The 27,437-nt window shown below is 37.7% G+C and overlaps 1 protein-coding gene across 1 annotated transcript; it reads left to right on the top strand.

The window, feature by feature from the left end:
- The first annotated feature begins 647 nt into the window (after nucleotides 1–647).
- HSD17B3 (hydroxysteroid 17-beta dehydrogenase 3) lies at nucleotides 648–23,592 on the top strand. The gene is given in 13 exon segments (XM_041399478.1): nucleotides 648–801; nucleotides 2,889–2,937; nucleotides 12,451–12,484; nucleotides 14,113–14,197; nucleotides 14,661–14,757; nucleotides 15,517–15,544; nucleotides 16,958–16,966; nucleotides 17,597–17,631; nucleotides 18,643–18,724; nucleotides 20,425–20,438; nucleotides 20,440–20,488; nucleotides 20,801–20,995; nucleotides 23,506–23,592. Coding segments are annotated over 13 exon segments (918 nt in total).
- The last annotated feature ends 3,845 nt before the right edge of the window (nucleotides 23,593–27,437 follow it).

Genomic DNA, 27,437 nt, shown 5'->3' with positions numbered 1-27,437 from the left:
GCTGAGAGGAAAATTAAGACAGCTTTAGTGTGAGAAAACTGGGTTGTCGTTAAGCTAAGTCAGTAATGATTTTTTATCTTCTTGTTACAGATAAGCTAGTGCTACCTTCCATGTGATTCAGACATTGTCTTGTAAAACATCTGCACAATTGTGGGTTTCCGTCTCAAGGTGTCACTAATGTAACACGTTAAATATTTTTTCTGGTTTCAGTGTGAATTTGTCCTAGAAATGTCTGGGCCACAATTTATCTCTTCACTATAAGAAGTAGTATTGATCTCTGTTTGGGGTATTCTTTTTTAAAGGTTTGGTCTAGATCCATCTCCAGTCTCTATGAATGGTAAACAATGACAATAAAATTAATTTTTTGTGTTTGTATAGCTTCCAGAAAAGGAGTGAAACGTTTTCCCTGAGGCTAACATCAGAAATAATTGTTTCGTTTGGATTTTCTCAATAGTTTACTAATGTGGGTGTAATGTAGTGATGTTGTTCTAATCTAAATCCTGGACATTTCCTGGAAAATGAAGTCATGTGACTTGATTCATCCTCTCACTTCTCTGCCAAGGCTCAGAGATGACCAGTGTGCTGGAAAGAAGCATTTTCCATGCAGAGAGTGTCTGACTCATACAAGCTCACTACCTTCTCTCACCATGGACGTGTTCCAGCATCAGCTACTCAGTCTTGTTGGGGGTCTGATCTGTTTCTGTACTTTGACAAATTACATCAGATTAATGAGAGACCTTTTTCCATATATCTGAAGTTCTTTGCCTTAGGTTTTCTTTTGGTCAGTGGGAGAACGTGCAAGTAAAGGAAACTGCTTCACTTTCTGCTTGTAATTGGGTGGTGGATCGTTACATAACTAATCAAGAATGGTTTTCCTTGCATTTCTTTACCCTATTCATTCAGAATGAAACACAGTTTCTGATATGTTTGCTTGGTTCCTTTTTCTTTTCTCATAAAGCTTTGGGTTTATGAACCTGAAGGTTTTGTGTACTGGGGGAGAATAGAAAGCTGGTCAGACTGGTAACAGCTCACACCAGGGTGTGTAGACGTGAATTCTGTCCCTGTTGCTACTTCTGCTGTTTTCTCTCTGCTGCAAATGCTTTTATTTTAGTAGCATTGCCCAGATCTTCAGTTTTCTGGTATGTGAAGCTGCTAATTTATGTCTAGCATATGTTCTCCAGTTTTCAAAGCAACTTTTCTTGTTCCTGCTGATGTTGCTCTAGTGTATTCTTTTCCAAATTGCTGACCTATCCTTAATGATACCATTAATGAACTAATTTTACTTTAATCCAAAATCTTCAAAGGCTGCAGTGTTTTTTAGATAGTATGCATTGTTGTAGAATAACACAGAGTTTGACAAGCACCTGCTTCTTCCTATTTCATTCATTTGTTTCTTAAGCTTGTTAGATGATCAGTATAAAGCAGGGATGAACAGGTGCTGCCGAGTTCCTTGGCTGCTGATGTTGCTGATGGTAGCTTGTTGTTAAGAAGTTACCTGAACAGTAGACTTATGTTTGATTCCTTTTTCCTGCATTAGACTTGATGGGACTAAATATATAAAATTATTACAAATATAGAACACATCAGTTAAGTATATAATTAACTATCGAATACATGTTTAACTGCCACATCTCCTAGTGGATTAATAAAATAAATCCATTCCTGTAGAAGACCTGCCTGAATACCACACACTTCTAAGACATTGCATAGGTCTCATTTTGATTTAAGTGAGGCGAAGACCTCCCTTCTGTGTATGAGATGAGGAACAGCATGTGGAACTTCCTGTGTAAAATCTTTCTTTTCACTTAAGGTTGGAAGACTTGTTTCTTTCAGTTTACCTTATTGCTGTGTTTTTATAAACAAAGTCTTCTGGCCCCAGTAAAATTCTTAGGGCTCAGATAATTTGTATTGTCATGTGGCATGTGAGATTCTGAAAATCATGAAAATTAAAGTTGGCATGTGGAAGCTTGTTTCTCAACAAACTCTTCACTTTTCATCTACAGGTCTGTTAAGAAACTTAATACCTACTGCTTATTCACTGGGATTTAATTTCTCTGTGAAATGAGAGAGTAATTGTTCTTCCGTTGGCAACACCTAACCAGTCAAAACCACTTTGCTTTCTGTGTCTCTGTCAACACAGAAGTCCTTAATCTACTTTTTTTTATATTGACTAGTTTTCCATTTGCTCTAAAACTTACCAGGTTTACCTTGGAACTGCCTTGATGCTTTGCTACATTATTTCTTCAGTATTTCTAAGGTGTTAAGAATTTTTATTTTTATAGTTCCTCTTTGGTATTTATATGCAGAGTTTAAAAGTTCAGGATACTTTACAAATGCCAGGATATGTTTATTTTCACAGTAAGACTAAATCTGAAAGTAAACTGTGTCGTATAGCTCTGAAAGAAGAGCATTTTGTAGGTGGTGGCAAGTTTGATGTGATCTTTCCTTACAGACAGAAATTTTGTGTGAGAAATTGTTTGTATCAGTTTCAGGTAGTCTTTACCTCCTACCATTCTGCCACCAGCATATAAATTCAAAGCTTTCAAAACAGAATTTGTGAAAATACATACATGGAAGAAAATTCTGCCAGCTCTTCATCAATTGACTTGTTGCTTGTGGACATCACTGAAAATGACAGTAATAGCTACCTCCTTTACCACGTGGGCTACCTTGGGAAGAGATTTGCTTTAAAGACAGAAAGTGCTGAATGAACTAAGAGATGCTTAGGTCACAAAGAAAAAAAAAAGTAGAAGACTGGTTCTATTCTTCAGTGGAGACATTTAGGTTGTATCATTCAGGAAATGCAGATGATGAAGATTAAACAATTCAGAGAGAAGAAGCTAAACCAGAGATCCAAATGTAATCCGTATCCCTTTTGCTTTCTCCAGTGGTCACAGGAGCAGGAGATGATAGGATTGGAAAAGCATATTCTTTCAGGTAAAATAGATTACCTACCTTTCATTTTACCTGAATAAAATGACAATTGCTATCCCTCCATCAGTTCTTCAAATTAGTAAAATTATTCTGGAATTCAAAGCTACTGTGACAATCATGGTCCTAATCTTTCTGTCCTGTATAACCAACATTGCTTTAGTCAGATTCTAAAAGGAAACCAGTGGTTCCTTTCAGAGGAAAGTAATTTGGGCCTCAGTGGTCTCATCAAACCAGGGAACTAAAATGAGTGATTCAAAAGAGGGTCTATTGTCTGTCCAGAGAAGGAAGTCTCCTAAATTGTCCCTTTTCTCCCAGTTTTACAGCTAATCTGCAATGGACTGGTCCAGTATTAACACACAAAATGCAGTTTTGTGGCATTTACACTTGCAAACACATATTGAAAATTTTATCTGAAATAACGAATAGAGGAGAAACTTGTGTAAATTAATATAAGCTACAAGTTATGGAAAGCATAAGGAATCCTAATGGTTTAATTCAGAATCAAGAGCTCTAGGAGGCTGCAAGAGGAAGAGGATCTCTGTGCTGTCCCTGTAGCTGCTGCTGTGCAGAGTCACTGTAGCAGTACCTTCCATTAACCCATGGTAGTCAGCACTGAGGGCAGGCTGGCATTGTGTTGTATTGTGTTGTACCAGCCTTGCTATTATTGATTGTGACTGAGCAGTACATTTTCTCCTTGGTGTCTTTCTAAACTGCCTCCCTTTCTAGAAGCTAAACAGCAATGAATCAAGAGTTGCTGTCTTCAGGGCTGAGGTGACTAAGTGGCAAAGAGCATCCTGTAACATGCAAGAGTTTAGATGTGATGCCTTCTGCTCAAAGTCTATAAAATATATTTCACAGGAAAAAAAAATTCTTAAATTAATTTGCAAGATTTTTGCACTAGTCTTTTCATTATGCATTGTTTGAACACGTAGATATCTTATGACTGCCATTGCTGGGAATGGCAATACAATAACTACTTTTGAAAGAACACTGAATGTAGAACACTCAAAGACAAATACCAGGTATTAGAGTTTAACATTTGGCATAGTTGTGGAAAAAACCCCATGGGAGAGAAGGGAAAATGCTGTCTCCTGTCTACTCGCTGAGTTGAAGTATTGATAATAAATGGGTAGGGTCTGATGAATACATAGGTCAGGGGAATGGGATGGGATCAATACAGGGAGAGCAGGCATCAGAAATGCCTAAATATTTTTGTCATGTCTCTGGGCGAAGTCCTCTGTTTATGATGCTGAGCTAATTTTCTGTGTGAGCACCTGGTGATATTTTATCCATGTGAAGCCTGCAAGAACCAGTGAATTTCTAGATTGCAGCCTCTGTCATTGTTCTGCTTGTTTGTGCTGTACGGGTTGTGTAGGATATCCCATTAAATGGCCAGCTATAACGTGAATGGCTGCATTATGCTGTAAGAAAGAGTAAACCCACTGCTGTCCTTTTTTAAAACTTGGCTAGAGGTGGATAGATTTTGTGGAACATTTGTTCATTATTTTTGGCATTAGTGGGATGACTGTAAGCCATCTTTATCCATGCGGAGATGCACCATCCTCTCCAGGTGGTCCCTTTGGTTGAAGCTGTGCTCAGCTGCTGCTCTGTGGGACAAATCCCAAGCCCACAGCACATGAGCTCATAGTTTGGCACATCATCTTGCTGGCTGAAGTAGAAGCACACACTTGTGTGTGGCTTGTAGATAAATAAATCTGATCCTGCTGTTTTAATATTTGTGTGCCTTCAGAGGCTCTGGCTCAGCACTGCTGTCTTGCTGCTCTGATGTCAGGATACAAAATTCTCTGATATTCTTCTGGTGTAGGTTCCTCTGGAGTTGTGTGCTGATGTGAAGGCAAGCCTTGTTTGATAGACACAGTCTTCTAGAGTATGAGTTCTGATGTCAAGGATTGAATTTCTTTCTGATGTCCTGAGCTCAGGCATGGGCTGATAATGAGTCACAGCTAATTTAAGGACTCCACACTTGGTAGTGTATGATACAGGATTCTAAGGAGAGCTGGTTTTGTGTTTTGGAAGGCTAGCGGAATGTGGTTTCCTCTGTTTAGTTTTATGTAGAGATCCCAGTAGGTGGTTCATTGGATAAAATTCAGCAGGCTGAGGTCCAGAGAGAAATTACAGTATCTGCAGGTTCCATACTCCTGTTTCCAAGGTTTATGCCTAGATACAGGACTCTGCAAAGTCTCTTAAGCTCAAAAGCTGTCTGGGGCTGTATAAAGAAGCTGGCGGCCATGAGGTCTCAGAATACTACTTTGTTGATGTCAGGACACAGACCTTTTGTTTCACAAGCTTGTATTGAGAGGCAAGCAGATGTGGAACTCGAGTTTATCCTCTTCTGAATGAATATCCAGGCTTCTCTGAAGTCTCTATATGTATTTTGAGTAGATGAGTTGTTTTGAATGACTGACCTTCTTGAAGATGAAGACCCTCACCTTTTAACTGGCTGCTGTGATGTCAGAGGAATTTTGGATCTAGATTGCTCCATGTACATGAAAAGCCAGGCTTCTGTTACACTCGGTCCATCAGTTCTTGGGCTGATAGGGTTTAAACTCACCAGACTTCCAAGAAGAAACAAAAGTAAGTCATCTGTGAGTCTGCTGCTTGTCTGTCGTATCTACTCAAGGATTAGCATTTCAGGTACTGATGTAGTACTGTTTGCTCTGCTTATGTGGTATAGTAACTACAGATGTGCTTTATCATCTGATACTGACGTAGCACTTCAGACATACTGGACAAGGCCATGGCGTATTCTGAGATTTATGGTTTGGCCTCTTCACACTTCTCATGTGATATCAGGGCATAAGCAGGGTGTGCTTTGGCTCATGTGGTCACCGTTCTTGTTACTGTTAATAGTTCATCACTCTCTTATAAGTCAGGCCAGTGCTTGTGTTCAATCAGTGTTTCAGCAGACCATTTTGAGACAGACCTCATTCGTCTAAGATTAATTCATTTCCTAATTTAATGGCTCCTCGAATCTTAAATATTTGTTTCTTGTCCTGAAATTCTGTGTAGTATTACCAGCAGTATAATACCTGTTAAATATGATTGAGTTTTCCTGCCCTGGTTTCAAAGTATTCTATTTTCTCCACTTCATCTTGGATTTATTCCTGGAAATACTGCTGTTCTCCTTGCATTGCACAGAGCATGCAGAGCTAGCAGAAAAATTGCTGGATCATCCTGCTCTGTCATCTCAGTTCTAGTCTGCTGGACCAAAACCAGGGTTGAAATATTTGAATCAGAATGAATGAGTTTTTGATTTTTATGAATTCTAGGGACCCTAGAATTCTGAGTCCCAGTTAAAAAAACACAAAAGGTGAAACATGGATCATATCAGTACAGTCCTAGAGAAGGATCTCTTCTCTAGGAAGGTGAAGATTGCTGTAGGCAACTACAGATTCCACAAAGCATTAACAAGGATTTTAAATTATTAGATCTAATGACCCATGTAGAATATAGTGAATTTGTCAAGGTAAATGTAGCAGTCACATGCAGTAGCAGTCATGGTTTGAATTTAAAACCTATCTTTCATTTCATGGAGCTTTATTGTTTAAAAAATCAATTCAGACTGAGCTGCAAAAACATACTAGAAAGTGCAGAGGGATGTAATACTCTTTTAATGTAGGTTTGAAGTTTTTAATCATGCATTTTTGAGATCCCGGAGTGCTGATTCTGCTTGAATTTTCTGCATCATTACCCCTGTTTCTAAATGCTTAGTTGTCATGATTCTTTATGGCTGGAGTTGTTAATAATGATCTTACATTTAGGCAGACTGAGTCTCAGAAGCATTTTAGTCCTTTGCCACTGGGAGTCAGGATTTCCTAACATATGCAGCTTCCCATTACAGACTGGCTGGAAGCCTGTGCTTATTCTTTACTGTGAAGGGAAACACCCTTCTTTAACATCAAAGCCTTTGTATATTAGGAAAAGTCTTTGTGCTAAAGACATCAACACTAAAAGTTACTGTCTTTTGAAATGTTAAGCCAAGTTTAATCTTTCCTGCATGGGACCAGGGAATTCTAAGGACAATTATTTTTGTTTGCTTGAGGATCTCTTTGTATCTCATGGTAATTACAGTGTCCTACAAAACTTGTTTCTGGAAAAGATGCACATTTTCTGTGTGGGTGAGGAAGCAAAAGAGACTAGTCAGAGATTAGTCAAAAGAGACTAGAGACTTCCTTTGCCTTGACTTCTGGTTAGTCTGGTGCACAGCAGCAAGAGAGGTTCCTCTCACCTGGTAGGTAACACTTTTATAAGGTTGCCCTAAATATGTGCTTTTAGGTGAACTACAATGCAACCTTAGCAGTAAGAATCCTTTTATATTTAGGTTTTAGGAGGGGGTTTTCTACCAACTGACATACAGAGAGAAATCTATGATACTGAGAAGCCCAGTGAGCCAGGACTTTTTTTATTGTGTGTATTACATGGCTGGTAATTGGTCTTGGGTCTGAAGATGCAAAAGTCTAAACAATCCCTATGAAAACACCCCCAAATGAGAGAAAGGAGCAAGTGACCCTGGAAACAGAGACCATACCTCTGACTGAAAATGCCTTGAGTCAGATTCCTTACAGACAATGGAAAATCTACCAATATCTAGGCAATTATAGTTCTCCACTTGAGAGCTTCAAGTGGAGTATTTAAAGCAGACTTTTGAAACCACAAAGCACCCAAGTCTGTGCAGGTGTTTATGGAGCCCTGATCAATTATGTTAGAGGATCTACACAACACAGAATTGTGAGAAAGGCTGAAAATGCAAATGATTGTGGCTGATGCCTTTAGCAGGGCAATACCCTTGTACTCTTGATGGAGAAAATTTTTAAGCAAAGGTCCTTATTTCTTAACATTCTCTGCATTGTCTCATGAGAACCCAACAGAATAAACTGTTTCCTCAAATAGTTTTAAGGAGAAAGTGTTGCAGCGAGTCAGCTATAGAAATTAATGGAATTTCAGTGGATGGCCTTTGGCAATTATTTCTTCTTCCAGGCAAATCAGAAGGTTCTTTCAGATGATATAAGCTTTATGTTTTGTGATGGCTAATTTAGCTCTCTTTCTCCTTTCTCTCACAGGCATTTTTCTAGTTTTAGTTTTATCTTTATACACTCAGCTCAGCTGACAATTGTTAATAACTTCATTTCAAAAACTGGGGCCATGATCCTTTCTCTGACTTTGCCTAAAAATCTGATGGGAATGGGGGGCCTCAGAAAATCAGGAGAAAACCATTCTATGTTTGTTCTGCACATGGTTGTGCCAAACCGACCATAAATGGGTCGTCATGTTAAACAGTGTTTGCAGCTATAGGATTCCAGCTATTGCCAACGTCTTTGTGGATACACATTTTTGTGACTCTGTTTTGAGTACTTATGTGTATAATTCACCTTTTTTCCTTTGATTTTTTTAATATTTATTTCTTTTAAATTTGCATCTAGTTAAAAAATAAGGAAAAAAAGCAGTTAAAATTTATCCATCAAACCTGAATCGAATCTAATTTACATTCAATAAAAAATAATAAAATCCAAATCTTTTTTAGCTGTTGGGCCTTCAATTCAATAGGCTTAATGTACGTCCTCAGGAAAGAAATATGATGATGGAAGGTGATGCTGTAAAATGACTGGAAAGCCAGCAACATGACTAGGCTCCCAAACCCAAACAAAAGTAAAAATAAAAACAAAAATGTATTTCTGAGAAATTTCATGTGATTTTCACTCCCTGAAGACTTTCATTCATTTGAAGTTGGCTCAAATTATTTTTATTTTTATATATTATTGGGATTTGATTGTTGTCCTGTATATGTTTCTTGTAAGAGTCCAAAATTATACAGTGAAGGAAATATTCTGGAAGTCTCAAGAAGACTGATTATTTTTTGGCCTGGTTTTAACATCTCTTGTTTATCCATTAGGCAAGTGACAGGTGAATGAAAATTATTTCAAAATTCATTATTGCTGTGTTTGCAAAACTGTAGAAAATGGAAATATTCTTCTTGCCTTTTTGTTTCCTAACAATTTTATATTCCTCTCTTCACCTGGCAATATATCATTATAGTGATGACAAGGAGAGCTTTTGAAAAACTGAATTTGATAAGCATTTTTCTCAAAATTATCCTCCCATTTGCCAGGCGGGCTTTTCTCTTCTTATCTAGCACAGCAGGGTGCTGGATATTGCTACAGCTGTACCTCCAAGTATTTCTCCAATACTAAAAAGTTTTTTATATTACTCTGTCCCTTGAGCTCTTCTAGACATGGATCACTCTAAAAATATATGCTTTCTTTCAAGAGTGTAATGGGCTGAAAAAAGTGAATGTGTGCTCTTTACTTTCTTTATCTGCCCTTAAAAATCTGTAAGTACAGATAAATAGGTTACCTTTAAAGTTGTTCTTGGAAGAGAGCAGAGGACTAAAAATTAAATCACAGTACCAGGTTTGTTTTTTGGTTGGTTGGTGGGTTGGTTGGTTGGTTTTTTAAGGCTTTCAGATTACATTTGGCTCTTGATGAAACAGTTAAATAGAGTGCCTTTAGAATTAATGTTCCCTTTCTTTTCTTCAAAGGAAATTAACCATTAATCCTGGTGAATGTCTTGTATAAATACTTTAAGATTGACAGTTAGAATTTATTTAGGAGTCAAGTGAGTTTTTATCCTCCATTAACTTTACAGATTGCTAGAATGAAAATCATTCTTTCCACTGTCTCTTTTTCTATACATGGCTTCTATCCAGCAGATTACTTGATTTACATGTTTAAAAGTATGTGTCAGCCCAAGACTATATCTGTACAAGTTGGGAAGACTTGCCTTTAAGAAGGCTTAGCAGCTGAGTCCAGCAGAGTATCAGGTCCAGGGTACTTACCTAAGAGAGCAGCACATCTGTCTGGAGTGTGGCAGACTTGGGTTGAAAAAGTCTGCAAATTTTCAACCTGCAGCTAACAAAATCAAGGAATGGACCCAGAAGTTTTCTATCCAACATGCCTCTTTTTTTTTTTTTTTTTTTTTTTTTTTGTGGGGCTGATAGGCTTATTTTCCCGTGGAAAGCAAGGGGTATCTGACAAGGAAAGCTGTAAATTCCTTTGCACTACGAATGAGCACAAGGCCACCCACTGGACGCCTTCCTAACTGAGGCCACGCTGCACTGCAGTGTGTTGCAGCATGTAATGAAGGACTTGCCTGTCCTGCAAACACTCCTACACCTTCTGCACACACCCATGGCTTTTCAGTTGTTCAGTGACAGCTCCAAGGTTCACTGACAGCAGCAGTGTTATCCATGTAATCCAAGGTGCGGGGAGCTGTGTTGTGTGACCCCAGAAGTCAGGCTACACTGATGAGGTTTAGACACTGTTCCACCTGGTTGTGGTCACAGCCTGTCCCACAACTTGCTGAAATAGGTGGCAAATTCCAGTGGAGTATTTCAATTGTTTTCAGCAGGTTTTAGCTGAAGTCCAGAGTGAGTCATCTGTTATTTATTGTGTCAGATTGGAAATTAGTATCTTAATAACAAGTAGATGGCACAAACAAAAGGAAAGAGAAAAATACAGCAATGAAAAGCATAGAATATCTAATGTGAATGCACTAAAACCAGCAGGGAGCTCTGGACGCATTACTCATTTTTCATTTTTTGAATATCCACACAATAGTTTTTTGCAGTCCATTGGACATTATACTGAAAAGACTTGGTCCATTTTCAAGCTGATTGTATTATTTGCTTAATTATACTGCCACATCTGCTTGGATACTGAGTGCTATAAATTAGAAGAGTCTAAACTGTGGTAATTACAGACATCTCAATGTTTGGTTTTCCAAGATCTGTGGGCCACAGGTGTGCCTGAGAACAGCACTCCGAGCTGGAACCGACAGAAATCCACAGTAAGAAAAACATTTCTCCAAAGACACAATGGATTTGAAAACCAGATTTCCATTAATTCAGACTGGAAAGCTCTTTTAAAATGAGATAAAAAATACCAAAGTAGGTGTTACAGAGGGCAGACAGAATCACTAGCACAGGTATACTGCTCATTTAACACATTTAGTACTGTAGTTGTGAAACATTGATCAAACCACAATACCAGGGGATTAGAAATTATGGAATGCTACTAACAGCAGTCCTGTTTAATTTCTTCTGCTTATTTTTCCTGAGCCAGCTGTACAGGCAGAGCTAGGTCCTGTTTGCAAAATAATGCATTAGGATCCATTTATATGTTCAGGATCTGTACCATACTGTTGTTTTAGCCAAACAAACAAACAAACAAACAAACAAAGCCACTTCTGCAAGGTACAAAATTCATCAGCACAAGTGCAGTGTTGGTTTGTAGGGTTTGATAGGGATTTTTATTTTTTATTTGTTCTGATTGGTTGTTTTGGTGTTGGTTTGTGAGTTTTTTTTTTTTGGTTGGTTGTTTTTTTATTTGTTTTGGGGCGTTTTGTGTTTTTTCAGTAGAAACAAGTATTTTTTAAATGAAAAATAAGGTGTGTCATCCTCAGATGCAATGAAAATATAGCTGTAGCACTTTAGATTAGCAGAGCACACAGTTAAAGAATTTGGATTTGGTGATGCAGGAAACTATACAGAAATTATGTCTGCTGATATAGAATTAAGTACTGAATAAAAAAGGAACCCACACAGCCCAGGACAAAATATACCTTACTCCCACAAAGACCTGTGAAGATGCTATTTCATTCAGCTGTCCTTTATTATCTTTTCGGTAAATTGCAAAAAGCAGCACATTATACTATCTGACAGCAGATTCCCAAGTGGTCTAAGGTCAGGACAAGATAGATGTAAAAGTCTTAGCAATACATGTTATAACACATTGACTTAACCAACTTGGTTCTACTTTTAATTTTCCTTAAATTAATTTCTGCTCCATTATTTAAAATAATTTTTTTTTTTTTTTTTTTTTTTTTTTTTTTTTTTTTTTTTTTTTTTTTAAAGAAAAAGAAAATAACCTGTCCTGGTGTTTGAAAAGCTAGGCTTTTTACTTCTAGGACACTTAGGGCTTTTAAACAGGGATGTAATGGCTTGTATGTTCAAAGACTATCATAAATCTGTCACAGAGAGGGAGAGACATAAGAAACATTGGAAATTGTTTTTTGGCTCTTTCCTTTGCAGAATTGCTGTAATTTTCTGAAGAGCTATCCCTGGGTAATTCATTTGTCAGCATGAGAGTTTTATTGTTTTTTAATATATTGGTTTATTCTTATAAGAGACGGAAGAAAGCCATCTGGAGTACTTGTTTGTTGGCTGACAGTGCTGGTTGCAGCCATACAGTTCTGTACAGACAAGGAGTTGCAGAGAAAGTCCAAATGGCTTGTTTGATCCTCATTTTTGTGCTCTAGTTTTGGCTGCCCTTCTGATTGCCCACGAGAAAGATGGCCACAACATCACTATACTTTTTAAGACCATCTCATTTTGTTTATAGAGCTCTTCAAACAGAAGGTCACTGTAGGTGTCTGCTCCAGCTGTTGCTCTGTTCTTTCCCACTCACTGCATTTACACTCACAATGTCCTTTTATTTATAGTTTCGCCATTCGCCCAGCCTGGGACCATGACGGGGTCATTTGCCACTAGAGTTGCTTTTGTAGGTTGAAGGTTCAAAGGATGTTTTGTCCCTTTCATACACAGAGCTGCAGCTTAGAAAGAGGGCAAGAAAAAGGGCAGTCCTTCCTCCTTTCTTCTGCCATGGAGACAGATGTCCTCTAAAACTGCACACAAGATGCAACTCACATTTCAGATCTGCAGTCAGTGTGCTTGCTGTTTCCTCAAACTTCATTACTTGTATGAAGGTGGTCAAAACTTGCAGTTTGCAAAGAGCTTTGAGGGGCAAAGAGGAACAACTGGAAGGGAGCAACTTTATATCTTCCTCCACTCCAACAGAGGTTCTGATTTGTTGCAAACTGGCCTGCTGGACCCAAAGCCAGCTTTCTGCATGCTTGCTCTCCCACAGGAGCTGGCACAAGGCCTCTTCTTAGTGGATGAGACAAAATTTCTGGGTAATGATTCAGCAAGTCTGACTCTTATTCCAGGCAATGCTCTCTGTCTTCTGTATGATAAAATCAGAATACAAACCAGCAAGAGACATTTTGCCAAATGCCATGTGCACTTTTTGCCATGAGTGTGCGCCTGAATTCCTGCCACTTGCAGACAGCCTGCAATCTGATATTCTATTGACATTTCCAAGCTTTGCCTGTCACTTTTTCAGCAAACTTCGTCTGGATTTCAGGTTGCCCATAAAACTTGAAAGTGGATTTAGTAACAAAAATTTACAATGTGAACATCTAGTTAGAGGAGACCTTACTGGGCCCTTTTAAAGGAGAGCCTTGCCTTTAAAAATGAATAAATAAGAGTTTCTACTTCTTTTCCTCATGAAACTGCATTGAAAGTATGAACAGCAATAAATCAATTGCTGAAAAAAATGGCAATGTACAGCTGGGCTCCCCTCCTGCATAGAAATGACATTGGAAAAATCACTCACATTTCCCTTTCCCTTCTAACTGACATTGTAAAATTTAAGCTACAGCCTCCCTAAAATACCTTTTATTGCTGCAAAATCCCAAGAAGGGTTCAGACTATGAGAGTGCAAGTGTTAAAATAGGCAAGGATTTTAAAAAAATAATACAGAAAATGCTGCATTCCACCCATCCTTGTTTACCCCTCCTCTTGTGTAAAAAGATAAGTTCCACTTGCTTATCTTATCCATCAAAATTCTTTCAAACTGTTCTGCAAAGATGTGCTTGTGTAGGGGATCTGGCATCCACATTCATTTGTCTAACGTATGCTGACAGTATTCATCTATAAATATTATGATAACAAGGGGAAGAAGTCCTGTGTTTCTTATTTCTGAATTTGTTTTGGTTTACCTTACTGAAGGACTAAAGGTCTTCTTACAAGACCTAATGTTGTTTAGGTCTTGTAAGAAAAATTCCGTTGATTTCCATTGATTGAATTCTTCCTATATTTGCCAGGCCATTTTCCTGAAAACAGCTGGGTAGAGTGAGAGTGTTATGCTTGTGTTGTATTTTTTAGAGTAAGAAGGTCGAAACAATTGCTTGATGTACGATGGACATTACTTAGCCAGACATCTGGTTGTTTCTCTCATTACTTATTACAGCTCTCCCTTTTTCTCAGTAGATGTGAACAGGTTTTCTTGGCTGGTTGGTCTTTGGTTTTGGGTTTTTCTTTAGTTGCTGAAGCTGGCCACAGATCAAAACGTGAAGGTTATACAAGCTGATTTTACTAAAAATTCAGTGTACAAGAATGTTGAAAAGATCTGAAGCACTTGGTGTTCTGGGTGAGTCATTAAGGTCTGTTAATTGACAAGTATTTTATGGCTGTAGTGTATTTAACAGACCATTATATAAATTATGTGTTGTAAGAACTTGTTAGCCAATGATTAAAACCAAGTATACGTAATGAGTCTGTGGCTCATTATCTGTTATGACTCATGAAGCAACAGTGAAAAGATGGGGTTTTGGAAGGTTTTTTTATATTTTTAAAGAAAGTCGTCCTTTTAATAGTGAAAGAAATGAAACAACAGCAATAATATACAAATGGCTTTAGCAACTGTTTGTTTTTCTGTTCCCCAGAGACAGCCCTCATCAGTATCAGTGACTTCAGTGAAAACAAGACTTGATGCTAAATAGTGTTTCTCTTCACATGCAGCTTCATTCTTCTGGGTCTTGAAGAGTAGCACTTTGTTTAACTAGATGAGTTATGCACTTTTTCTAGATTTGATTGTTAACATTGAATTTTCCCTGACTAGTTAGCAATGTTGGAATGATTCATAATCCTCTTCCATGCTATTTCATTAATGGGCCAAACATAGAAGAATTAGGATTATTCTGTGTATTTCATCCTCTAATATTACAATGAGGAAAGGTATTTCTTTGAACAAGGCACAGATTTTGCCCCTGCTGCAATTAACTGTTCAGTTGGTCTGGAAAGGAGCTGGGCCTGAAGAAGCATATTTTGATTTGGGTTTAATGCTTGGAGGAGCTTGAAAGAGAAGAAGAATGGTAGTTTTCAGCTAAACTGCAGGCAGCATCCAGCGATAGAGGGGAGAGTACAGCTGACCTGGTTCTAACAGGGATTAGCAGACCCCCTGACTCCCTGTAGTGTGATGGGGTCCAGTCCATTCACAGTCACAGCTGAAAATATTGCGTTTTTGTTAGTGTTATTAAAACTTAGTTTCTTGGGGACTTTGCTTAAGTATGTGGAAATAAGCCAATAAACCAACCAAATTAAAAGAAAACAAAAAAAAAAAAAAAAAACCTAAAAAAAGAAAAAGGAAAAAAAAGAAAGAAAAAAGATACCTCTTTTAAATGTTGTTTACTTTGTGGGGGAATTAATCTACAGTGGTTCAATTGAGTGACAGGATTAAGGATGTGATCAAGTTCTTCATTGCCTTATTGTTATTTACCTCTATATCATTTGCAATGAAAAGGCCAGAATTTCTAAGTGTGTACCACCTCTCTCAGGATTCATTCAGTTTTTGTGTCATCTTCTCTTCCAAATCAGAGAATCTCAGGCAGGCTGCTTCCCTCAAACTCTCACTTAAGGATGAATTTACTGTTTTGTTGCTTCCTGCTGGATCTTGTCAACTGCAATATTATTTCTGTTCCAGGTAGATGTGTGACACCTTCCAATCTGTTCTGGGGCTGTAATGTACTTCACCAGAAAAAAATCAGTCCCATGTTAGGTGGACCAACTAGCTTTTCTGTGTATTATCATTTCATTCATCAGCAGACAGTGATTTTCAGCAGGAATGTCAGTGTTAATTTAAGGAACCCACCTGTTTCTATTACCTGTGAAATATTTTGATCAGAACTGACTGGAAAATTTTTAACACAATTTCTCAGTTGAAACACATCCTTGCACTACAGCTGAAACAGCTAAAACATTTCACAAAACATTTTTGTTTTGGTATGCAGGGAGATTTGCTTCAGAATTAAAATTTTCAAGACAGATAAATCTGCAGTTTGAATTTTAGCACGGTACTTGTGGGTTTTGTCACAATTGTCTTTTGCCAACATGTTTTTGTATCAATGCAGGACAGAAACTCCAGGAACTGTTTCCTAATTCTGTATTGTTACCCCTTGCTGCCAATTTTGGTTGGTTCCTTCCCCTCCAAGAACAATTAGTATTTCATGCTTTTCAGCTCTGATTAAGATTTGTATTGCTCTGTTGTTTGCAAGCAGCATGTTAACATGAACATGAGCAGAAGATCTCAACCTTGGCTTTCATGCCTTTCAGGTCTTTCTAAAAATGACATGAAAATTAACAGCAGATGTTTCTCCTTCTCTGGCTTTCAAAATTTACTTCCCAAATTTGTACTGCTGCTAATGACTTAAGATAATAAATCATGTAATACCAATCAATAGAAGCAAGTTCTGTAAGTACCTTTGTGGCATTCTGCTCCTAGGATATATTCTATTTCCTATTCTGTGTCAAAAGAACAGAAATATCTGCAATACCTGAATGCTATAGATATATGCCATTCTGTACCCTCTCAGTCTGGATACAGAAGGTTCTTCTTTTTGTCATATCCCACTTTACATATATCTCAGAATCAAACTCTTTTGTTTTTGCAGTGCCTGGGCATTGCTTTCCCCTCTGCTGCACCACATTCTTTTCAGTGTTTCATGAATATTCACTTTCCTCCAAATTACAGAAAAGAAAATATTCTCCTAACCAGCATTCCTCATGGTTAGGTCCAAATAATCTTTAAATCTTTCTGGATTTTCCTTTCCCCTTCCTGTCTGGATTCCTGCTAAGATCCTGTTCACCATTTCTTGCAGTGTAATGCCTGAGGTCCAGGTATCCTGGCTCCCACTGTTTATTTGGAAATTGCTCTTAATCCAAGCTGATGTGACTGACCTGTGTTGTCAGACTTTGTCAACCCCACTCTGCTCCTACTATCCTCTTGGGCACAGTGACACTGCTGAAAAAAAAAATCTGGAAATAACAAGTATTCAATTAAACTGTGCCATTAATTTGCACTACTTTTCACTACTGCCCTTTACAAGTTAGGTCACACTGGTTACACAATTCATAGTGTAAGTATGACTTCTTCTTGGTACTAAGGCTTGCTATCAATAATACCCTTCAAAAGCACAACGAAAAGCTGATTTCTTACCTGAAGAAATGCATCTAATTTCACTTTAAAAATCAGATTCATTATTAAGTCTATTGCTAAAATAAGAATAAAAAAATAATAAAATAATTAGCACAAAAAAAGATCCTAAAGCTCTTTCTGGAAGCAGAAAAAATTATATATTTCCCTGATTTTCTGCAATTTCTGATCCAGCTACAGGCAGAAATGAAAATGCAAAAAGAATATGAAGTTGACTTTCTCCTTGCAGTTATGATTCCATGTTGCAGAATGATGAAATTCAGAAACTGTTGAAAAGCTTTGGATAAACATAAGACTCTCACTGCTTAGAAGACTAACCTTTGGAATTTTTTGACAACTCAGATGATTTTCAGGCCACAAGCATTTCTAAAATATTTTCCAAAATGTTGAATGTGCCATATTTTATCTATTTGAGCTGTATATATATATATATATGTCTTGATCAAGTGAAAAAACTTGTTAATAAATAAAATTAGTTCAAAAATGCTATCAGGAAGATGGGGAATGGAAAAAAACTTAAAATACTTGTCTTATAGTTGACAAAAATTATTTTGAAACAGATGCAATCAAGGTGTTTTTTTCTATAACTTTGAACTATGTTAATCTTCTACCTTCAATGCCTTTAGTGGTAGTTAGGCTCTTTCATTAAATTCTGGACTTCACAGTATATCAGTCAGTAAGATATCTTCTACTTCTGTTAGTGCTGTATGATTATATGTATAGGAACTCCCACGAATTGTCAGACAATTGTAGAACAGAGCAGAAAGCGAAATATGTATCTGCTCCCAGTTACAAATGTGTGGCAGAAGTAGAATAGGATGTGGTGGGCCTAATCGAGCAAGAAACAGCATTTGAATTATCATCAATTTTTCTAAGAGTAGTAGTTTGGTTTGCAATAATGATTTTCAGAGTCTGAAAATACCCATATAACTAATCAGAGACATTAATTAATCTCTGCGATTAAGGATCTCTGTCCTCTTTTTAATACTTCATGTATTTTAGACATGGGGTCCCTAAACTAGAAGTTAGGCTCTTTGGATGGATTTTCTAGAAAACATTGTTGAATACTGCATTTTTGAGGACAGCACATGCTTTTAGTTTTGGCAAAAAATATATTTCTTACTGTTTATGTTTCATTTTGTTTTGTTTTGTTTTTCCTCATTATTCCTCGCTAAATGCGTTGGATTTTAGAGATGTGTACAGGGAGTTGTGAATGGGGAAGCTAAACCAGTAGATCCATGGAGCAGGAAAAATAATGTGTTGGCTAAAGACCAAAGGGGATCTGCCAATTACTTAGGAGAATAAAAACTTTCCTCTGATGACAGACTTTTTTCTGTTAGATGTACAATTGCATGTACAATGTTCCCATGGTTCTGATTGCAGCAGGCATTTAATTTTCACTTATGACATTATTCCTGCCTGGTTTAGACCAAACTAAACTGTAAAAAGGGGGTCTTTTGAAGGCACACTTGAGAGTATAAAAGGAGCCTTCTGGGGAAAAAAAGTGTTTTCTGCTCATGCAGCCTTTTACTATAATGCTGTAAAGTGTAAACAGAATGTAACTGTTTAAATTAAATTGCAGTCAGAAAGTTCTAATTCTGAATCTGTCCTCTGATTTGAGTACTTTCCCTTGTCCATTATATACAATGTACTCAGCTACTAAGGTAAATCCTTCACATTGCTTTATGAAGAAATCCCCATTAAGTGTTTATCACAGCATTGTATCAGTGTAACAAATGATCAGTATATAAATAGCACTGCTCCATTGAAATAATGAAGTAATGTAAATTAGCACTACCTGACAACCAAGAATCAGTGAAACTATGTAAATGAAATCAGCTCAGGGTATGTCTGATCCTTGGAATGATTTTGCCTGTGATTAAATAGTATTATACCAGTACTCACAATTTGTCTTCATTCTGGGAAGTGATGTATTTTACTATGCTCATTTCTCTAGTTTACTTAAAACTGGAGATGCACAAAAGTGCTAGGTTTTGCTTATGGAACCAAGAATAAAATTTCTGGTAGGTGACTGATGAGTTGCCTAACTTCACAGATTTCACCTTGAATTTTTGCTCTGAATTTGAATCCCTGAACTTGCAAAAGTGAGGAATGAATGATTTTGAGTAAAACTCCAAAAGGAACTTGATCAGCTCAGGTTTCCTTCAAATGAAAAATTCTAATGATATTTTCTTGAACGTAGCTAAAGTTTAGATTGGCAAAAAAAAAAAAAAAAAAAAAAAAAAAAAAAAAAAAAAAAAAGAGCTATCCTTGGTAAGAAAGTACAGTTTTCTATTTCCTTTTTCTCCTTTTATATAAATCCCTCATTGCTCAAAATTTGGACTTCATTCAAACCAGACAATTTTAGATCCTTAAAAGTGTTTATTTAACATTATTTCCAAGTGATATGGTACATTAGTAGGATTATGTTGTCTCCTTGTCTTTTTTCATTCTCGGGTATCTTTTAAATTTGGGAGTTCTTTTGTTTTGGCTTGGTTTGTGTTTTTGTTAGTTTATTTGTTTATTTTTTTTATTTTGTTAGTTTATTTTTTTATTTTTTTTTAATCCCCTGGAAGGAAATTATTTTACTTGTCATCATTATATCATGAAAGTGTTGGTGTTACAATTTTAAGACTATTGGAAGGTCAGTTTGAAAAACAGTCTTTTTTTTTCCTTTACTAGGACTTTTATATTTTTCATTACAGAGGAGCAATTCAACATCATCAAGTTTCTGACTGTTTCTCAAAGATCTAACTCATAAAATCTCTCTTGAAAGAAATGCAACATTTGCATAAAGTTAGTATGTGCATGTTGTGGAGAAAAACTTAAATAAATCTAAAAGATTGAAGCTAAAACTTTCCTTCAAATTCAGAAATACTTGACTTTGAAACAGTTGTGTGTAGGTTGTGCTGCTAGGTAAATACTGAAGGTACAAGTCATTTTGCTCCACTTTTCAGTGCAAAAGAAACAAGTGCAAGTGTCTGACTGGCACAGTAAGGATCATCCAGAGCACAAGAAACAATAGCTAGAATACGTGGGACTTGCGGGTGTATATCTCTGCTTTTTCGTAAAAGTGTCAAAGATTCCAGCGCAGTCTGCAGTAATACTTGTTGCATGTCCAGCTCAGGACAGTGCCAGGTTCCATCTTTTCTGGTGCAGAGAAAGAGTCAGCCTCGCCCAGGTGCACCAGCAGAAACTGTACCTGGAAAACTGAATTTCTGTGTTTTCCACAGCTGCCATGGGCCTTAGATTGTACAATGTTAGACCACGTGTGCTAGGGACACGTTCACTCTTATTTCAGTGAAAGCACTGAGTTTTCTATGCTAATGGTTTGTTTTGTTTGGTTTGGTTATATTCTATCTAGGCTTTTATAAGCACTTCTACAATCACTACAAGCAGAGCATAAGACAAAGGTAGTTATCATACAGGTGTTTCTGTATCTTGATATATTAGCCTTCATTTAAGCAAATTCTTCAAGAATATTTGAGATGTCTAAATCTGTATTGTGTAGCTGTCCTCAGTCAACCTCTGAAAAAGTTCTGTCTCCCCTCTATATGCAGCTATTTAAAATTTCAAATTATTTCACCATAGTACTATCACTGATTCCATATAGTATCCTCATCCATTGCAAATATCAATTAAAATATGCCAGGTGCTATGGGATTCTGCAGGGTGCCTTATGTGAGTTTAGATGGCATTACACTGTTGTTTTTTTCTTTTTTTTTTTTTTTAAATTTTAGATAGCAATTTCTTATGGTGTTTCTGCTCCAATGACAAAGTACCAAAACCCGGGTGTTACTACAAAGAGAGCAGAAGAGTTTGTTAGCGAGTCACTGGAGTATGTCACCTTTGGAGATGAGATTTTTGGATGTTTCACCAATGAAATTTTGATTGAATTTGGTCCTGTGAAAATGTCTTCCAAGGGCTCCAGCCAAGTCTGTCTGGGCTCAGCCTGTTCTTTTCACATTTTCGTGGACCTTGGACATGAAATGAGAGAGAGACAAGGGGTTGTTAAAGCTAATATGGCACCAGTAAAATATGAAGAGAGGAATACACAAGTGAAGTGTAGTGGTAACAGCACAGTATGGTTTTCTCTGCTTATGAGCCTTGAGCTGAGCTCAGTTTCATGTCTGGTTAGTCTTTATCCTCTCTCCAGCTGCCTGTTTTCATGACCTTGCTAAGGAATTTTCCAAGACCTCTACTCCTTCAGAAAAATTGGCCAGCAATTTCAAAAGTTATTAGTTGGAAGGACTTAAAACCAGAATGTGCTATCACAAAGACATAATTTCCTTGGATACTATGCTAACAAAATAGAGTAAATATTTATACGCAGCAGCTGTTAATGATGAGCATTAAATGCAAGTATAAGAAAGGCAAAGGATTTGCTGAAAGCAGAGGAATTAACATTTTCCTCTAAAAGAAATGTAGTTGCTGAAAACCTGAAGGAAAAGCTTTTGTGGGCCTTATATAGGCTCTAAGAAATTTATATTACCATTTTAACATAATCTTAAATGTCACCAATAATTACGCTTATTTGATATTTATGAATAAAAAAATAATTTGCTTTATTTCCATTTTGTTCACACTGTATTTTCATGCTTTCAGTGAGTGTTTTGTGTCTCTGGTTTCTTTGGAAAAGGAAATTTGCAAGAAGATAAAAAGAAATCTCTCAGAATGTAAAATACACCCTGGACTTTGGGAAGCCTGCAATGATAAAAAAAATATTTCTCTCCAGAGCCCATGAACAGCTCTGCAATATCCAATATGGGATGTAAGAGGCAGCAACGTAGGAAAAGGATGCACAGTAATTCCATACTGCTGAATGAGTCCAGAGGACAAGTGTTTTGACTGGCTGCCTGTCAAATCAAACTGGGTGCTATTAAAAGGTTTTTCAAGGACAATGCAATCACCAGGTGTAGTCATTGTGGGATTATGAAAGGAAAGTCCTGCCTAATTAATTTGATACCCATATAGAATAGGGTTACTTGCCTAGTAGATGAAAGGAAGGTGGTGGGTAAGGCTTTTCTTTCTTTTTAGTAATATTTAATAAGATTTTGGTAAGATTTTTGGTGCTGTCTCTCAAAGTGTTCTTCTGGACAAGCTGTTGCAATGATCAGGTTCACAGTGTGCTGGATGAAGAACTGGCTGAATATCAGAACTTCAGGGGGTTTAGTGTTTGGGGCTGCATCTGCCCAGTGAGCAATCACCAGTGGTGTTCCTCAGGAATTCACTGTGGGACCAGTTCTGGTCAACCAGTTTATCAATGATCTGGATGCAGGACTTGAATGGGCCATTTGCTGACAACACTGAACTAGGAGATGCTATTGACTCTCTTCAGAGATGAGAGGCTGAGGGCTCTGGATTTGTCTGGTTTGGAGAGAAGGAGGCTCAGGGGTGACCTCATTGCTCTGTACAGCTCCCTGGGGAGCAGACCTGGAGAAGGAGGGCTGGTCTCTTCTCTCTGCTCTGGATATTAGGAAGCACCTCCCTACTGAGAGGATGGTGAAACACTGTCACAGGCTTCCTAGAAAGGTGCTTGATGTCCCGTGCCTGTCAGTGCATCTGGACAGTGCCATACACATTGGGCTTTAACTGCTAGCTGGCCCTGAAGTGGTCAGGGAGCTAAACTACATGATCTCTTTAAATCCTTTCCAACTAATTTATCCTAGGCTAGGCTTGTTTCTGCTATTTAATCAGAGTCATTTCTGTTCATTAAAAATCAGTAATTTTCAAGTGTCTTTTAACTTTGCATGTTTAACTTCTGCATTTCAAAAAGTATTTGTAAAACACTTGTATGAAGACAGCAAGGACTCTAATTAATTAATAAATCTAATTAATAAATGAGATTTTTTGCCAAATGTGAGGGACAGTCCCTGTAATCTTTGCCACATAGATGGAAGAGAAATCACAAAATGTGTCCTGCTGGCTCCAGAAATTCCAGTCTGCTACATTATAGTTAATGACATCTATGGACAACACATCATAGACATATATTATAGCACCATTTAGGGGCCAGGTTTCTGCATGTCTCCTATACTTGTTATAAATCTCAAAAAAACAACTAAGGATTGAGCTGCAATATCTGAACTGAAATAGTGAAAATTGCAATACATAAAATATGTATCTTTCCTACAGTATAATCAGATTTGGCCCAGATCTGCAAACTGTTGTAAAAAAAATCCGTTTACTCTCATGGGCTACTATAAGTTGGTTGTGCCATTGAATTCAATGAAAGTGCTGATACACTTATGTTCTTTCATGTCAGAATTGGAAATAAAATTATTACTTGAATATTATCACCCAGTGTAGAGAACATCTGAAAATAAGAATGAGACATCTATGCTGGTTTGAAAAGCAAGGAATAGAAACAGTTTGTTCATCACTCCATAAAGACTGTGTTTTCAGGTGACTAAACTGTATTCTTCGAGGTGTTGTATTTGTGCAGCTGTGCAGCAAGTACCGAATACAAGACATGTTACATATTGCATGTACACCAAAACCTGCTGAAGTTCCTGGGGGAAGTGTGCATTGAATAGGAGGCCCCAAGTGTGGAATGTAGGGTTTGTGTTTGCTGTTAGTAAAAGTGCCACTTCCTCTATGTAGTTGTATGCTCAGTCAATACATCCTGAGATCCAGCATGGATGCAGCACCTGTCTTTCCCAGTTCATCCACTCCAAGCACTTTCTGAGGCCTTGTCCCCAGGCAGCTCTCTGCGTGTTTGATTTCCATGTTTTAGTAGTCCCTGCAGGGTGAACCAACTCCTATGGAGCAGTGGCTGCTCCTGCTGGGCTTGAGTCACTGGGGGTCACTTAGGGATTCAGTCACAGCAGCAACAAACCTGAGGACTCCCTTGCCTGCAGCTTGTCATGATCCCAACACAGCTACAAATTCCTTTATTTTCTCTCTTTCACACCAGTTACCTAACTCATGTTAAAAAATATCCTTTCTCCCCTCCTACAAGGACAATGTTTTGTCACTGGAAACAAATGTTTATCTTAAAAAAATGTTAAAAACTGTTACAGGGACCCTAGTAACACAGAAGTACCATTGGTACAGGCATGGGTTAGTGAGTAAGAGACTTGGTTTCCAAGGTTTGCAAGTCCTGTCATCTGTGATAAAGGACAATTCCATGTTTCTTGTCTCAGATCTCAATATGCACAGCCTCAAAAAGGTTTATGGATTTGCATTCTGCGTGAGGCTTGCAGGCTGTTGAGTAGAGAGCTGAGCAATCAGCTTAGTGTCGATTTGTTTCTCTTGATGAACATAAGGATATGTTACTTGCTGCTCTTGCATGGTCAGTCTGTGGAGGGCTGACACACAGATGCTGTGATTCACGGGGTGTCCTGAGCGGGTCCAGGAGCTGGGCTCGATAATCCTCATCAGTCCCGTCCAACTCAGCATATTCTAGGATTCTATAATTTTGTTTTTCTATTTGCACAATATTAGGCCGGATCTTGCTGACTTCCAGCCTTCTAACGATAAATTAGAAGTGCTCTCTCTCATGATAAATTAACCTAAGTCTGCAATAAGAGATTTCTCTTCCTTTGACTTCTCAGAGAAGTGAGTGGATCAGCCTCCAGTGTGTAAGCTTGGAGGAGAAGCAATCATACCTTCCTCTTAATTTTGTACACCATGTGTTCTCTCTGAGTGCTGAACAAACACTCAAAAATTATATTATCTGCTCTTGCTTTTGGACTTGGTTGATGGGGAAATAGAAACAGGGAGGGAAAATGGCAGTTCTTCCCAGTACTCCCTACCTAGGGAGAAAGTGAAGGAGCAGACCAGCAAATCAGGCCTTCTGCTTCTCCCACAGAACCCATAGCATGGAATTTCCTCTTTTGTGATTAAACATTGGTAACAACCACAAAACCGCACACTGGAGCAGTGGCTCGTCATGGAAGGATTCCGTGTTATCCCTGTTTACAGAGTGGAAAGAAGTGTGGAGAGGTGATGCACCTGCCCCAAGCCACCTGGAGGAAGGAGGATCCGCTCAAGACAAATACAGTTCACCACTCCTCAGCCTCAAACTCCAAGGAGCCTTTGACTTCTAAGGAGACTCATGGCTCAGAAAGTCAAATGCCTTAAAATTAAGAAACAAAAACAATGGCTATCCACCTAGAGCCAAATTTTGCTGGGCTTGTGTTCTTATAGCCTGACTCCACCAAACCTCAGAGTTTGATGAAAAGCTGCCATCCATGCCTTAATGAAGGGTTATGCCTCCTTTTCCCAGGGTCACTGGATCAGGAGATTGCAGAATGGTTTAGATTGGGAAAAAACTTCGAAGATGATCTACTCCAACACCTCTGCCATGGGCAGAGGCACCTTCAGGAAACCTAGCCTGTTTTTCTGAGCAATGATGGAAGAGAAGGGAGATAGAAGGAAGAGCACTGGACCTGTGGAAAAAAAGAAATTGGGTCAGAAATACAGTGTAGTGCACAAAGGAAAATATTTTAAGGACCTCTCCTTTCACTCACTCACAATGGTTACATTCCCTGGCTTTTCCCTGTGAGCATGCATGTGCATAGTTACATATGTATGATGCCATAGTGTTGGTGACCTTGAAGCTGGTCTTCAATAAGGGCCACAAAAAATCAAAAAAATTGGAGAAAGTCAGACCTTTTTGTCCTTGAGGCTCTTTTGAGGTATAAAAGTGCTAGTGTTCACTGGGGGTTTTGAATGCATAGTGTGCAGGCCAGTATAGAGTTGAGTGAGAGTTTTGCTGGTTTGTTGAGTTTTTTGTTTGGTTGGTTTTGTTTTTTGTTGGTTTGTTTGCTTGCTTTTGGGTTTTGTTTTTGGTTGGTTTGGTTTTTTTTTTTTGTTTTTTTTTTTTGGTTTTTTTTTTTTTTTGTTGTTTCTTTGTGGTTTTGTTGTTGTTTCAGTTTCAGTTTTGGTTTGGGGATTTTGGGGTTTTTTGGTTTTTTTTTTTTTTTTTTTTTTGTTTTTTTTGTTTTTTTTTTTTTTTTTTTTTTTTTTGGTTTTTTTTTTTTTTTTTTTTTTTTTTTTTTGGTTTTTTTTTTTTTTTTTTTTTTTTTTTTTTTTTTTTTTTTTTTTTTTTTGTTGTTTCTTTGTGGTTTTGTTGTTGTTTCAGTTTCAGTTTTGGTTTGGGGATTTTGGGGTTTTTTGGTTTTTTTTTTTTTTGTTTGTTTGTTTTTTTTGTTTGTTTTTTGTTTTGTACTTTTGACTATTTTTCTGTTTCATTGTGTTTTTTCCCCTGAAATCAGCATTTTTGGAGTAAAGATAAAGCAATTTACGGCTGCAAACTTCAAAACTTTGATTCACACAGATTTTAGTTATTACATTAGTCACATGCTTAGGCAAAGCAGAAAATCACTATAGGAAAAAAAAATCTCTCCAATTATCTCAAGACTACTAGATTAAGGAAAAGAGGAACTATGCAGTGCAGGATTGCTTTTAAAAATCCATTGTATTCAATCAGTGAATTAAATCAGCAGTTGAGTCAAAGCCTTACTTTCATGAAGATTGGAGCTTCAAGTCTGTCTAGACAAGCAATTTACAGCAAGGGAAAAAAAATCTAAACCATTGAATCCTAATGTTGTAAACAGTCTGTTATCAAGACTGGTAATACAGACAGGGCTCTACTTTTCTCAAGGACCACCCACAAGAGAAAGAATTTGATATGGCAACTTGCCTGAAAAATTTATTTATGATATCCCAGTATGTGGTAGCTGCATGAAAGAGTTGTATGAGTGAGGAGTGCTTTGCTGAGGGAGCAGCTGATGGGGTTGGCCTTGACAGTGACTGCAGCATGCACTTCAGGAAAGTCACTCCTCCTAAAACACAGAATAAAGACAGGGAGTCTTCAAACAGTCTCTTGACTATTCTGCTCTGTCCCTTGGTCTTTCCAGCATTATGGCGTTTCAAGAATCCCAAATTAATCATAACATGTGTAAAGGGACAGTTGTCTTTCCTCCTGCCCCCTTTCTTTTTAAAGAGCCTTCTTGATTAAGAGCCTGCTTGCAGACCTTCTGCATGGTCTTTAAGCCACGGCAGCATATATCCTGGTGCATATGGGTTTCTGAAGGCAAAGGCAGAGATCAGCATTACAACTCAGAGTTTTACAAAGTGAGACACACCATCCGTCACTGTCAGCAGCTGCAGCAGGAGCATGGCAGACATCTCCTGGTGTAAACTGCCCCTTGACAGCCCCTAGCATCTCCTGAGACAGCTGTAGGACAATGAGAGCTTTCTAAATCCCATTTTAAGTCTTGGATAATAAAGCTGGATACCAGCAGCAGCACTTACACGTTTTAGAACAGTCTGCGTGATCTACATTGAAATTGCTGTCCAGCTTACTGAGAAAATTGGGAGAGAGATACCAAAATACACTTCTGACTTAAATCTCCTACATTGATTTTA

Source organism: Onychostruthus taczanowskii, unplaced genomic scaffold (assembly GCF_017590055.1).
Source record: "Onychostruthus taczanowskii isolate IOZ18803 unplaced genomic scaffold, ASM1759005v1 scaffold160, whole genome shotgun sequence".
Lineage (NCBI taxonomy): Eukaryota > Metazoa > Chordata > Aves > Passeriformes > Passeridae > Onychostruthus > Onychostruthus taczanowskii.
This window is presented reverse-complemented; position numbering and strand designations above follow the sequence as displayed.